This window comes from Melanostigma gelatinosum, assembly GCF_949748355.1.
Source record: "Melanostigma gelatinosum genome assembly, chromosome: 22".
NCBI classification, from domain to species: domain Eukaryota; kingdom Metazoa; phylum Chordata; class Actinopteri; order Perciformes; family Zoarcidae; genus Melanostigma; species Melanostigma gelatinosum.
This window is the reverse complement of record NC_136655.1, coordinates 13,608,049-13,622,907: the sequence shown is the minus strand read 5'-3', so window position 1 is coordinate 13,622,907 and position 14,859 is coordinate 13,608,049. Positions and strand designations below refer to the sequence as shown.

Sequence of the window (14,859 nt, the reverse complement as noted above, 5' to 3'; positions counted from 1 at the left end):
TAAATATAAATATATGTAAATATAGGGCCTGATCTTATGCTGCATTGCCTGCACTTTGCCTCAGCGATTCATGCTGGTCATCTAGCTTATATTTTAAGATAGCATACACATAAATCATGACACTATTAAGCTAGAGAGGCTGTTACATTTGCTGACGCTCACCAACACTAACTAACGTTAACGGTTGTCTCCAAATTTATTTGGTATGTTTCAACAGAGTTATTGCTGGCTAACGTTAGCTTAACAAAACGCAGATGCTAACTTAGTTCATTGATAAACAAAGTCCCAAATACCAGTACAAAGATACAGATTTATATAGGTATAATGTTATAAAATATGGTGATTAGCACCACCCACTGAAAATAATAGAAAGAACTGGCTAATGTTAGCCCTCCTGAATATTAATATCGTTAACGGTTTGATGGTTGGTTAGTTATTGACATCAAATTGACATATATTACAATCAAATGTGTGTCGAATACTACTGACTTGGTAATTCTGCACGTAGCGACCTTTTCTTCTTTTATATAGTCCTTGCACAAGTGCAGGACCCTGAAATCAAAGCAGCGAAATGGAATTCAGCCATGATTCACTTTATCTTTTAAACCTGTGCTTTTTTCCTTCTGTGTCAAGTCAGAATGTCTTCCGTGAAAAAAGCAACTTATCTGGCAAATTAATCAGCAGATTTAGGGGCACAACAAACAAAGCCAGTGGAAGTTAAATGCCCTTCTTGGCTACTCTGTAACCTGTTGCTGCATTTATTTGTAGCCTACGGTAAATACCACCAGAGGGATAACTCTACTCTGCTCTATAATGCTCGCTGGTTCCGGTAGGGGGCGCCAGCTGCACCAACTCTCAACCAGACCGCGAGACATGTGGCTGAGACTTTCTGAAAGCTACGCTCCGTTTTTAGCGAAACATATTTACCGGATAGTGCGACTCGTCAGCATTTCATAGCACTAGTTTGGACGCTAAAAACAGACTACTAGGTGCAAAGCAGCTGCAGCAGCACTTAAAGGTGAGTAACGACACGCTAGCTAACTCGGGCTAACTGGAGCTAATGCAGCTAACGCTAACTGCTAGCAAGCTGAAAGGGACGTTAGCAGGTGCTGTTGTTCAAAGCAGCTAGATAGCTTTCGGCTACATTCGCTTGCTGCTAACTAGCTAGCTAGCTGGCTAACTTATGACCTTCAGTGTAATTATCGTGGCTAATATTTGAAACTATTTAGCCATGTTTGCTTTCGCGCTAACAACAACCAGCTAGCCATTGGGTAGCTGTGTTTTTAGCTCGCAATAGCTGCCTGGCTAACCATCAACAATCATGTTGTCATCGTCGTGTTGGCACTGGTTGATCAAGTTGGTGCTAATTTTGTATCTCTGGGAGCCAGGCCGTGCTGGCACAAAACAGCAACACGCTTTTATGAGTTTCTGCCCACCAAATGATCTGATACGTAGCCACACTAATCACCCAATTGAAAGTACAATGACATAATATTTGTATCGGCTAACGTTAACTCCTGGTGGAGGCGTAAGTTATCTGGCAGTGTTCGGTGCATAAGTTAAAATGACAGTTTGAGCACACGGCTTGTGTGTGTGTGTAATGTTCTGTGTTGTCTTATTTTGTGTTGAGAAATTAAACATTCACCGAGGCTCTGGTCTACGTCTGTTGAGAAGGTTTCACCTTCGACAAGTTCTAAAAACCAAGACTGGTTCCGGATCAGATGTCACACTCTCTTTTTTAAATCCTAGGCACATACTTCCTGCTCACTGTCAGACAGTCAAGAGAAGTCTGCTGGGTCTAGGTTAGTTCACGGTGGCTTTAAAGGTAAATGACGGTAAAGTTTATATTCTGGACGTTCAAGGCTGTGAAGCACAACAGGAAATGGTAACAGACAACTGATCACAAATCTTATCAGTGTCTGTCGCTATTGGTTTCTGACCACTGTTATCTGTCCCTGTTACCTGAACAAAGAGTGAGTCAAACTATCAAGGAGAAAAAACATTTCACTTTCACCTAAAAGAGCTTTAAGGTTTTGAAATGTCCAAATGAGGACCGCAACATACAAGGATTTCCATTACATCCATTGATATTTTGGTTCTGTGTAATCAATTAATAGTTTTTCAATTATAAAAGTATCAAGCAGTAAAATCCTTTCATTTTAGAAACTGTCATCATGATATAATTTGTCCACTCAGAAGTTTATTTTTATTATTTTTCAACCAAAAATATCCTGCCTGATATGCGATTTTGAAAACGAGAGAGAAAACTTAACACGAACAGTCCAGCAGTCAAATTTGCACAGATGATCAACTGGTTGTTCGTGAAAACTGAGCTTGAATTCTTTGGGCTGGCCTATATTGGGCTGAATAGTATTTCTGCTGTGGGATTGTAGCATTAAAAGTTTTTTGTCGGACATCTGGATGCTGGAGCTGGACTATTTATTAATACCATCCGTCCTTTTTCTGCTGCTTCAGCCAGGTCTGGGCTGCAGGGGCAGCATCTTTTGCAAAGTCTTGGAAAAATATTTCTTTCCCCCTTTTTTGTTTTCTCAGTAATATATTTGATTTTGTGACTCAGTCATGGAAGCCGTTGTGTTACAACCTCACCTCATCTAAAATTAATTGTCACAACACACACATCGTTCTTAAACTCCATAGTAAGTGGTGGAGATGATGAACATCGCTAACCACTAGCCATCTTGGAAATGTAAACCCGCCAATCTAACACTCTTGTTACGGTCCTTTGCCGTATTTTCTTTTGTGTCTTGCTGCTGATATTGACATTTTACTTGGAAGTTCCCTGTGGGTTAAACAGAGTGCATAGTGTGTATCAGCTGTACTCCTTCCCTTTTGAATCAACAACCGCTTCATCGGCATCTGCCCTCCTTCTCTGTGTTGTAGCGGTGATCGGGACAGCCCGGGGGCGGACATGACTGGAGCTGGAAGTGGTGAGACTTGACTCGGCACAGTGATGTTTTCGGTTGTTGAGATGATATGCTGTGGTTTGTTTGCATGAACAGCATGACCCACTAGTCCAAGTACATCCAGGTATCCCCACATTGAAAAACCTTTATCTTTATCTTCATTTTTTTCTGTTCACGCAGAGTAGAAAACATCAGATGTGAATCCTAAACAATTAAAAACCCTGTGTTTGTGTGTGTTCAGGCGGCCAGGGCCCGCCGGATGGGACGGATGCTGAGGAGGCAGAGAGGTGTCCTATATGCCTTGGCATCCTGGCTGGAGGCGAGCTGGCCATGCCCGACAGCTGCTGCCACGTCTTCTGCCTCCGATGTCTCCTCACATGGGCAGAGGTGAAGCTCAATGCTGCTACATAAAAAAAAATCTTTTGATAATATAGTAGTAAAAACAGTGATGTCAGCAGTAGTGAATTGGTGGGCGAGTTTGGACTTCATAACATAATCTAGATGGTTGTGAGAAACTAAGCTGTTTAATTCACGTTACAGTTGCAGATGGCTCCTTCCTGCCCGGTAGACAGAAGACCTTTCACCAATGTTTACAGATGGGACGGGAATTTAAGCTGTGTGCAGGTCAGTCACCCGTGTTTTCTCTGTCGGGGCAGAAGGTATCGTGGCTGCATTTGTCGTTCAGAACAGGCCGTGGGCTGCTGTTTGGTTTTTTCATCATCCAACACTGTGAACTCAAGGAAACTTTGTTTTTAAGTTCATCTGAAATGACCAGGGCCCCGTTCCTTGTACGTGGCAAACTGAGTTAGCCGGATGATTTTCAGGTTCCACGAAGCAAGTTTGGCAAAATCACCATAGAAACGCATCCATAAGCTTGAACCTGCTCCAGCGCAGGCTAAGTGAAGGTAGCTGAATAAGCTTGCCACTGACCCGGAAAAAATGGCAGCTCCTGTCATATACGGTAGTCTAATGCACTTGCACATATACTGGGGGTTATACGGGAGTTCCGGAAATGCATGTAAAGTGAGACACACGGTGATCCATTACTCTCTATTGCATTGATGTACAGCTCCCTCCCTCAGAGATCCACTGATGAAGGAGGATATTAGTTGGATTAGCGTTTTACAGGGAGAGAGTTCTTCCACATCTCCAAGATCCGTCATCACATCATGATGACTTCCTATACGAGCGCTATCGATTCTGCCGACAAGGAATCATTTATTTACAGACCTTCTGGAGCCGTACATTGAACACCACACGCCGCAGCCGAGCACTGACTGTCTCACAGACTGGATGCAGCCTTGCGCTGTTCTGCGAGTGGTACATTTAGTACAGTGTCGGCGATGTGGAGAACATGGGGAAAGCCGCTGCATGCCGCGCTGTTCGTAAAGTTTGTTTGGCGCTTAATAAACTTATGGATGTGTTCATTATATTACCATGGCACATATTGTATTGACTCACCATTCTGAATAATGTCTTTGTGCTTAGTTTGTACTTGCTCCCATGTCCTCTTGGGTTGCATACATGGAGGTTAAAGCACTCATAATTATATGACAGTGTTATTAGTACACCAACATATCATTGTTGTAGAAAATGATTAAGGTGGACTCATGATAAGAATAGAGAGAATCACACATTATTTATTTTTACTGCTTCAATTGATTGAATTTCTGATGATGAATAATACACACATACATACTGATCTGCCCATACACAGATTCACACACATATTCAAACTCCTACTGGTAGTTCTATATGGTAATCTACACATACATGTATATATATATACATTAGGGGTGTAACGGTACGCATATTCGTATTGAACCGTTCGGTACGAGGCTCACGGTTCGGTACGCATGACGGACCGAATACGTTTGAAAACAAAAATAAAAATTTAAATAATAAAAAATAAAAACCTTTATTTAACCAGGTAGTCCCATTGGGATTAAAAATCTCTTTTGCAAGATGTAAGTAACAATACAAGATGTAAGCAAGATGTAAGTAACAACACTACATAACATTAAGGAGCAGTTTTTGTTTTTTATGCTTATGTGTTGCTAAGAAGACACCCCAGAAGATGGGTCACTCAGGTATAGTTCCATCATTGTTCAAAGTCAAAGAATAACTTTATGATGTTAGTTGTAATGAATAAATATATTTTAAAATCAAGTACATTTCTCTGGCATTTATAGTTTTCTACTGTACCGAAACGTACCGAACCGTGGCTCCACTGTATCGTACCCAACCCAACCGTGAATTTTGTGAACCGTTACACCCCTAATATACACATATATATCGTAGGCTACATGATGCATACTCACATACAGTACATATATCCTCCATATTAATTCGTATCAATTAGATACTCTTTGGGCTTGTTTCATCTACTTATTCTGAAAGAGTTGAGATAATTATTTTTGCTATAGATCTCATTCGATGATGCATTCCATTAAGTCTACTGCCAGCAGGCACATTTAAAGAAATATAATCTGATTGATTGGGGAGATGAGGTACTTAGAATGAGCCGGTACATTTTCCCAACACTTATGCATTTAACTTGTCTGAGATATTTTGCCTTCTTGTCTAGCCATCGCAGCGGTGGCAGTGTTAGATTTTGCCGTGATTACGGTCTTGAATTCCTCATATGCGTTCATTATCATCTCCTGCTCGTCAGCGGAGTAAAAAGCGGCTCTTTATTTGAGTTTATTTGCCATTGTACTGTTAGAAAATCATGGTTTCGGTGATCGACGCTTCCCCCTTTTGAAGTAGGACGGGCACGCGCAATTATCCTGATCCTGATCGTCTGGGTTGAATTAACGAGACAGTTTGAGAGCGGATGAGCCTTTGAGAAACCGAGATAGCCTGATTTCAATCATCGGGTTCATTTCAGCTGGCTGATAGGACATTTGATCGACTTAGTTGAACCACGAATGGGGCCCAGCTCTGTTGAGGGGAAAACAAATACATCGTCATCTAAGCGGTGCCTTGTCTGGGCATTCACCTGTCTGCATGCTGTTTGTAATCTGGCTCTGTACAATGCTTCCCACAGAATTAGATTGTACTTGAGGGACTTTAGTGTTCACTTTATAGCGTACCTTTCTGCTGCTGTGTGAGCCCGAACAGAAGCAGATAAACTGACTGTACACAAGAGGACGTTAGCCAGCTCCACCCACTCCCTCAGTCTCTACATCCACACACACTCCCACGCGTGTCCTGCCGCTACTAGTAAGCTTTATAATTGATCGCGGATGGCGTTATTTTCTCCGATGGAGAACACAAAAAAAAAAAGTAAAGATTATTTAAATTTGGGCATTTGTCGTTGGTTTAAATAAAGCCGGGTCAGCTGTCTGTCAAACTCAGAAATCCGTGACTGACCTCTGTGAATGAAATGTGCTTCTGTCATCACGTTTTCAGGTTCCTGTGAGGAAACGAGCGACTCCACCTGAAGCTGAGAGTTGCTGCTGTAGAAACCCCAAACAAAAAGTCTGTCTCAAGTCAGTGTCATCCTTTTCTTTTTTGTAGGATCATAAAGTTAGTATTTGTCTCAAAGGTCTTCACAGAGATTGTATAAATGACTTAATGAGATCTACTTAATCAATCATTCATCAGGGAAAAAGTGATGATTTATAAAATTCTGTGTCATCATCAGTTTTTTTGTTGCCTATGAAATCAACTTCGTCAATTTCACTCTGGGTTTGTTTTCAGAAGTAAGCCTGCGAGAAGACTGAGACGGCAAAAGCTGGAGAGGACGGCAGACACCAAAACAAAAGGACTTGTGAGGAAATGTACGTATGTTAGCGCTCCTCTGCCTCCAGAAATACGCGTGACCGACTCATATTTTGTGAACGAGGTCCAACAGTCTGTGAATGTCTCTTTCCAGGTAACGAGGATGACCCCTCCTCACTGAGCAGAAAAAAGGTGTTTTTTTCATGAGTTCCTTTGTCATTGTCCCATGGCATGTTTGGTGTACTGTGAATGAAATGTTCTTCAGTGTTCGGTCTCATCAGTGTTCGATGCGTTTCCTCCAGGTGAGAGGAACAGAGTGCTGTACTTGGTCACCGGCTCCCTGTGTCTCATTAACGACATCATCTACTCAGGACATGTAAGTCACGCTTCCCTCTGTGATGAATTGTTATAGAACAATGAATTATGGCCAATGCAGTAATACACTGGTTAATGGGTTAATTAGCCTAGTTTACCGGGAGGACACAGGGTCAGGGGGGGACAGGGCCTTTTAAGGAGGCCTCCTGCTGGAGTTCAAGGCAAATTACTTAAAATGGTCTGATTCAAATTTTAAATTTAAACATTTTCTAGCAAATGTAAGTGTATGTAATATTGACATCATTTAAGCAACCAGAGTAAATCAGTGTCATCTAGTTGAGGGATGTAACATTTGTGGAGACTATAATTTTCTTAAAGGGATGGTTTGGATGATTAGAAGTTTGGTTGTATGAGTAACTTCTCCACACAGTAGACGACGGTCGGCACGCCCCCAGTGTAGAGCACCGGCACGTTAGCAAAGCGCCGTACTGCTGTGGACGGGGTCAGCAGCAATACAGACTTCAAACACCCCAAAGAAATCAATATCGTGTACACAAAATAGTTTTTTCAAATTAAATTGGACTTAACCCTGCTGTCAGACAGCCCTTTCTGACGGGGAACTGAAGCCGTTATCGCCGCTCTCTTCAAAGCAGCCAAGCGGTTCGTTCAGATTCACCAAAGTGACAGAATATCACAGACAAACTATCCGATCCAGACAGTAGACCAGCAACTCCTGTGTTCTGTAAAGTAAGAGTTTGAAAAGAGCATGGATGGATGTTACTGCTTCGGTTCCCTGTTGGAAAGGGCCGACCACCATCGACTGTAGGTGAAACAATAACCACGGATAAGTATCTCAAACAGTCCCACTTCAGATAAATCCAACCTATCCCGTTAAACATTTGGAAGTACTTCATGAACAACTCTCCTCTTGTTTTCCTTCTCCTGCAGTGCAGAGCCTGTGTGGGTGGCCGAGGACATACCATATGACACTGGGTTCAAACACTGCAAACCCCAGAGGCAAGACTGTCCGTGGCTTTCTCCCGCTGCTCCCATCCCCGTCAACGGCACCTCGAGGTAGTGACGTCCCAACTGACCACTAATGTTGCTTTGTTTGCCCCTTCTGAGGCCGTGTTCACACCAAACACGTTGGAAGCAAGTGTGTCCCTTATGTCCAGTTCAAGCAGTTACAAGTGGATTCATTTAGGGCTTTTCTTGCATTTTATTCGAGTAGCTAGAGGAAAAGGAGAGAGGGGGGGGGGGTGGCGGCACACACAGCATGTCCAGTGTAATCTAGGGGAAACCAGATGTGTTGGTAAGGAAAGTTAAATAAATTAATAATGCTACACGCTAAAGCAGTGCCCTTTTGAAAGCTATGGTAGCGATGCTCTTGGTCTGCGGTGTTACCATCAACCAAGTAAAACTGGTATTCCAGCACCTTTTCACAGTCTGTTACGTTTTTGTCTCGCAGTGATAAAACATGTAGTTATGCAATACGACGTATGAGCATCCCTGACTGTGTGTTCTCTTTCATCATTGACAGAAAGGTAACGGATGGCTTGGTCTCTTTGAGCTAAGTTGTTTTGTGTTGGTTGGTTTTACAGGCAGAGTTTCCATCCCTCTGGTTGGAACCACAGCCAGCTTCCGTCTCCCTTTACCTCCAGTTCACCCTTTGGCCCCGGTCACTTCGGTGAGTCTTGTGTGTTGTAAATCATGTGGTACTAACATGCGTAAATAAAAGGATAAACGAATACTACTTGATCATTGGACATGAATATTATTTAGAGTCTGTTTATTGTTTCAGTCAGTCAAGCTTTATTGTTTGATATATTTAGGTCCACATGTTTGGCAGCTGAATGTATCTGTAAATATTGGGGCCCTGCTCATATGGTTTCTCTCCCACAGTGTTTCAGGGTGTTGTCTGCGCCATCACGTGTCCCAAAGGAGGCGAGAAGAGAGGCGGTCGAGCTTCGACCTCCAAAGCTCCCACCAAAGAGGCCAAGTCTCTGCCAGCCAGGCGATCTGGACGCAACAGTAAAAGCCAGGAGGAGGCTCCCATGTCGGATCCGTCATCACCGCCGCAGTCCAGTGCGTCAGACTCGGACTCGTCTACCGGCCGGTCCGCCAAGCCGGGCAGGGCGGCCCAAGCGCCAGCCAAGAGGAAGGGCAAACGGGTGACAAACCGAAAGGCCAGTGGGAAGCGGAAAGCCACGGCAAGAAAAAAGAAATCTCCCCAAGTCGTCAGCAGCCCGGCAGCAAGTGAGGAAGAGGGGGACGGATGTGACAACATGGAGAAGGAGGAGGAAGAGGACAAAACCGATCAGGAACCGGATTTGAACAACTCGAAGCAGTCTGATGCTGAAGGGAGCCTCAATGAAGACCAGGGCGACTTCAACTCTGCTGATGAGCTCGGAGGCGCTGCACCCTTGAGCAACGATGTGGGACAGGACAGCGATGAGACTCGAGAACGATCTAATGAACGTGAGCTGAAACCAGATGAGCGAGACGAGGACCTGTCTTGTCCCTCGGACTCGGCTCCTGACAGCCCCGGTTCGTGCTCAGTGAGCGACCAGAGCAAGAGGGAGGAGGAAGAGCCAGCAAGCCCCGTTTCCTCTGGAGGAAAGGACTCTGAGAAGAGGATGTCACCGTCACCCTCTCACTCTGAGAAAGAGGCCTCGCCGTCACCCTCTCACTCTGAGAAAGAGGCCTCGCCGTCACCCTCTCACTCTGAAAAAGCGGCCTCGCCGTCACCCTCTCACTCTGAGAAAGAGGCCTCGCCGTCACCCTCTCACTCTGAAAAAGCGGCCTCGCCGTCACCCTCTCACTCTGAGAAAGCGGCCTCGCCGTCACCCTCTCACTCTGAGAAAGAGGCCTCGCCGTCACCCTCTCACTCTGAAAAAGCGGCCTCGCCGTCACCCTCTCACTCTGAGAAAGCGGCCTCGCCGTCACCCTCTCACTCTGAGAAAGAGGCCTCGCCGTCACCCTCTCACTCTGAGAAAGAGGCCTCGCCGTCACCCTCTCACCCTGAGAAAGAGGCCTCGCCGTCACCCTCTCACCCTGAGAAAGAGGCCTCGCCGTCACCCTCTCACCCTGAGAAAGAGGCCTCGCCGTCACCCTCTCACCCTGAGAAAGAGGCCTCGCCGTCACCCTCTCACTCTGAGAATGCTCTGCTGGACAACTTGATGTCTCCACACTGTGATGACCAGGCAGAGCAGGAGGATGATGACATGGAGATTTGTGCAGATGAAGCCACCAACGAAGAATCTTCAAAAGCAGTGATGGCTGAATCACGTGAGAATTCTCCACAACCGGCTTCCCCCTCTGCTAGAGAGTCGGAGGATAAGTCGGCCGTCTCAGAACCAAAAGCCTCCGAGGACGCTGATGTAAAAACGTTTGCGTCAGAGCGTGATCCTTCAGCAGGCGACGGTTCTGGGGAAGGAACCAAGGATGACGGTCTATCCAAGGATGACACTAAAGTGGTCAACAGTCCCGTTGTGGAACTGCCGAAGGAGAGTGCTGCGTCAGCCTCTGCGGAACCTGCTGGTTCCGCAAGCCACGTGGCCATGGACGAGAGCGACGAGCAACAGGAGAGAGAAAAGAGCCAAGAGAGGAAGAACGGCAAGCAGAGGCGCTCTCGCTTCCACTCCCCAACCTCTACCTGGAAGGACTCCAAGCGAGAAGAATCCAGGCGCTCGCGGTCGAAAGAGCGAGACGGCAGTCCGCCCTCTAGCCGCTCGTCCCGAGCTCGCAGCAGAGAGAAGGACCGGGACGGTGAGAGAGACTATTCTAGGAGGGAACGTAGTCGTGAAAGAAGGAGGAAGCGATCCCGGAGTCGCTCTAGGTCCAAGTCCCGGTCTAGATCAAGATCCAGAACAAGATCCTACAGACGAGGGCCCAGCCCCGAACGGCCGGCCTCCAGAGAGCAGTCTCCCCAGAGGAAGGAGCGTAGAGGGGGCTGGAGGTCCGGGCAGGGCAGTGGGTCTGGTGTTGAGGGACGGAGGCATCAAGGAGGCGCTGGGCACTCTGAAAACGGTGTGCCCACGGAAAGTTCCCCTGAACGCCAGGGCTGGTCGGAAAATCCAGACTGGGTCACCGAAAAGAGTCGCGGCGAAGCCGACAGCAAGAGCTCCAGCGGCGGCTCGCGCTGGGAAGACCGCAGCAGTGGGGGGAACAGAGGGGAGTCACGTGGCCGTGGAGAACGCGGCCGGGGGGCGGGGCGTGGCGGCCGCAGCTTCTACAGCCAGCAGGAGGAAACGTCCGACAACCGCTGGCAACCCAGAAACAACTTCTCAGGTACAGGCAACAATTCGGGGAGTGACGCGTACAGCCGCTTCAATGAAAACCGAGGTGGTGGCCGCAGGAAAGAGTCCGACTCGGGAGACAACATGGACCGGTCAGGCTGGTCATCGGCGTCCAGCTGGGCTGTCAGGAGGACACTGCCCGCAGACGTTCAGGATTATTACTCCAAGAGGGAGAGGGGAGGACCAGGAGGCTGGAACCGACAAGAGGAGGAGCAGCCGGCAGCAGCAGGTCAAAACCCTCCTCAGTTTCACCCCACGCATATAAAAACTTTCTCTGTGCAGTTATTTATCAGCACTCCAAATACACAAGTGCTACTGCTTGAGGAAAAGGAGATGACAAATAGCAAGTAATGAGTCAGCCAAATGTCCCTCTAAGGTACAAGCCGTAGTCATGGCGTTAGGGATTAACGTTCTCTGTGACACAAGACAAAAATCACCCGTAGGCACCGGCACTTTATTGCATTTCATAGGAAAGAGCAATGTCTTTAAAGTTTTTATCTGACTCCTTTGAAAGTCATTTGTTTTACCAGAACATGTATCTACTTGTACTTCTACCATGCATTGTGTGAGCCGCCTTCTGTGAAGTATCTTTTGCACATTTTATGTTATGAATTCATTTACTGTCTCTAAACATTATTAAATATACGGCAATTAAAATCAACTACAAAATACAGCGATTCTAACTTGCATACATTCATAGATGAGTTCTTAATTTTGTGTTTTCTTGTTCTCCAGATCCCACTAAAAGCGAGCCTTCTGCCCAGGCGGTCCCGGGTAACGCTCCGGGGCCTGTGATGAACGCGGCCCCCCCTCAGCTGAATGTCCTCCAGCAACACTACCCCGCGCAGGGCCCGCGAGGAGCCCTGCCGGTCAGCTTGCAGCCTGCGGCGCCGTACGCCATGCCTCCTCAGGTCCCCGTGCACCTCCACCCTGCCGTACCGCTGCTTCAGGTCCCCGCTGTCGGCGCTCAGGGCCTCCCACCCCCTCCCCCGCCACCTCGACCCATGCATCAAGGCGGCCATACGGCAGCGGCTCAGCCCGATGGCTACGCGACACAGGTATGGTATACTGGGACGCGGACAGGACTAGAGACCTTGTATATCCATTAGCATTTAAAATAAGATATAAATAAAGTAAAACATGTAATCTACAAGTACTGTTCTGCCTTCTCTGGTTCGGCCTAGATGGCGAATACAATGATGGGTTATGGGAAACCCGGCCTTCTTCCCACCCCCAGCAAAGCTGGAGTTGCGACCTACGGCCAGTCGGCACCCAGCCAGTTCCTACCATCCTCTACAACTCAGCCCGGCCAATATAAGGCTCAAGCTGACGGCTCCAAAAAAGAAAAGGTAGCGCGCTGCCACCGGTCCACGTTTCCTCGTGCGTTTCTGTCGATTTCTTTCCAGCAACCTTGATTTCCCCTTTCTGCTTTAGAAGCACCAGATCCAAGAGAGAGCTGTCAATGAAGTGAAGAATGCCATCAAACCCTATTACCAAAAGAAGGAAATCACAAAGGACGAGTACAAAGAGATTGTCCGTAAAGCGGTAGAGAAGGTAAACGCCTCTCTGTGTAAGCCCCGCCCCCTTTAGTTACTGTTTCTATGATGATCGCTGCAGAAGACTTGGAAATAAAGAGACGGCCTTGTTCTTGGTTTGCAGAGTAGAATTAGTTACTACAAGTTTAAATGTGAATATAAGTTTACCGTAGTCTGTTTGACTACTTCTCTGACATACTTCAGATTTTCACTTTTGTCCAGTGACGCTGGTGTATAGCTTCCTCAAATCCAGTAGAGAGCAGGACGGAGCAGCTAAACGTTAGCCCAAACTCCGATAGCACCCTGCTTTCCACACACAGAGGAAATGCTACACAGTGGATGTGCTAGTTGTGAGCAGCACTTTTAGCCTGTAACCCCACAAAGTACCGTTATTTCTGATGTGCCCCATAGCCTTTAAAGTACCACCGTAGGCTAGTTAGCCAGGCATGCTAACAATTTTAGCTTATCTTAGGTCCGTACTCTTCTGCTCTTGTGTTTGGGCTTTGGATAGGCTAAGAAGAAAGGCACCTTCCTCAGAATGTAGCTCTTGTGACATCCCCATGCTCACTGCAAGCTAATACTTTCCATAAATGTGACAGTTTGTTGGGCCTCGATTGTGTTTATTTCCTCAGGTGTGTCACAGCAAGAGTGGTGAGGTGAACTCCAGTAAAGTGGCCAACCTGGTGAAGGCCTACGTGGACAAATACAAGCACGCCCGCAAGAAATGAAACTCCGCCCTTCTGCTGGCGTGGCGACGCCCTCACGGACCCATTCAGCGGCTCAAGTGCAATTTCCTCTGGCTGGAATTTAGCCACCAAACTGAACGGAGAGCCAACATTTTCTTTTTTTGATATCTCTACCTTTTATTGAATGATGGAAGATTTTTTTCTATAGATTTTCATATTTTGTTAGAAAAAGAATTACCCAATCAGAAATTGTAATGCAAGAGCCCTTTATTTTGCATAGATGTGACTAAGGAGCGCGGGGTAGCATGGGTGGGGGGGGGGGGGGTTGATCCTAAAGATGCAACGCTCGGCGAACGATGTCAGCTCCTGTAGTTCAGAGCCTCTTCCAGGGTGCCGGCTGGTACGATGACTTCCTCCTGAATGGCATCCTGATCGCATAGCTTATTAATTGAATATTGTCAACGTTCTTTTAAAAAAAAATATTATATAATATTTCAGATGAGGCCGAGTTAAAAAAACAACTGTGCATTGCCTTTATTCATCTCTGTGGTTCAATTAAGGGCTGGAATCTGATGAGTGTGATTGTAAGCAGGGCCCTGATTGGTTGAGGAGCTGCTGAGCGGGATGGCCAATCAGAAGTGAGTGTAATGTAAGGCATGGGTCCCAGGGGGTCCGATCAAGTGAAATGAACCCCACCCTTTGCCTGAATGTGTATTAAATGTCAATGGGTGAACACGATCTGTGCAAAGTATCCAGAGTAGTGAAATAAAACAGCTGCTGCCTGATCTGCTGTGTGTTTGTGGGAGGCTTCACGTGATGGGAGGAAGCCACGCAGGTAGGTAACGGGACTCCTCCCTTACTTTACAGACAAGTGAAACGCAGTTAGATGTACAGTCGGTTGGAACACCGGCAAAAGTATATTACTGTTCAATACAGTCATAACAATAATACTTCACATGCTCACTAGGGGGCAGCACAACAACCTGACGCGTCACACCATGTGCTATTGCAAATTTAAGCGCAAACAGCTACCTATTTACAAATCAACAGTCAATGAAGAATGTTATTCATTTGTTGTTTCTCACCAGACGGTGAGTTTCAAGTGTTTATGTATGATATAATTATATCCTGTCACCGGACTATGACTGACACCATTTTTCACTGACTGATTCACAAATAATTGAATGAATTATGTCTGAATTCTGTTTAACGGCTTAGATTTTAGGGTTCTGTTGTCAATGCTGTCTCGCTTACGATTTACTGGGACGCTTGAATGCAACAGAGCCGCCATTAACGTTAGTAACACCTGTGCTCGAGAGATGTCAGTCATTGTCCGCATGTGCACACATTCCTGACGACGTCTAATCAGCCAATT

At 46.3% G+C, this 14,859-nt stretch overlaps 1 protein-coding gene across 1 annotated transcript; it reads left to right on the top strand.

The window, feature by feature from the left end:
• The first annotated feature begins 873 nt into the window (after positions 1-873).
• On the top strand, positions 874-13,791 carry scaf11 (SR-related CTD-associated factor 11). The gene is made up of 15 exons (XM_079294772.1): positions 874-1,018; positions 2,902-2,948; positions 3,166-3,311; positions 3,465-3,548; positions 6,339-6,418; positions 6,630-6,709; positions 6,805-6,842; positions 6,953-7,026; positions 7,914-8,039; positions 8,567-8,652; positions 8,868-11,492; positions 11,999-12,321; positions 12,448-12,612; positions 12,698-12,817; positions 13,431-13,791. The coding sequence occupies exons 2-15, from the start codon at positions 2,930-2,932 to the stop codon at positions 13,524-13,526; spliced, it is 4,062 nt and encodes a 1,353-aa protein (XP_079150898.1). The 5' UTR covers positions 874-1,018; positions 2,902-2,929; the 3' UTR covers positions 13,527-13,791.
• The last annotated feature ends 1,068 nt before the right edge of the window (positions 13,792-14,859 follow it).

Excerpts from the sequence above, each read along its gene's own strand:
- scaf11 (XM_079294772.1), top strand. Across the intron at positions 6,843-6,952 it reads CCTCACTGAGCAGAAAAAAG|GTGAGAGGAACAGAGTGCTG; the intron begins GTGTTTTTTTCA and ends CGTTTCCTCCAG. Across the intron at positions 7,027-7,913 it reads ACATCATCTACTCAGGACAT|TGCAGAGCCTGTGTGGGTGG; the intron begins GTAAGTCACGCT and ends CTTCTCCTGCAG.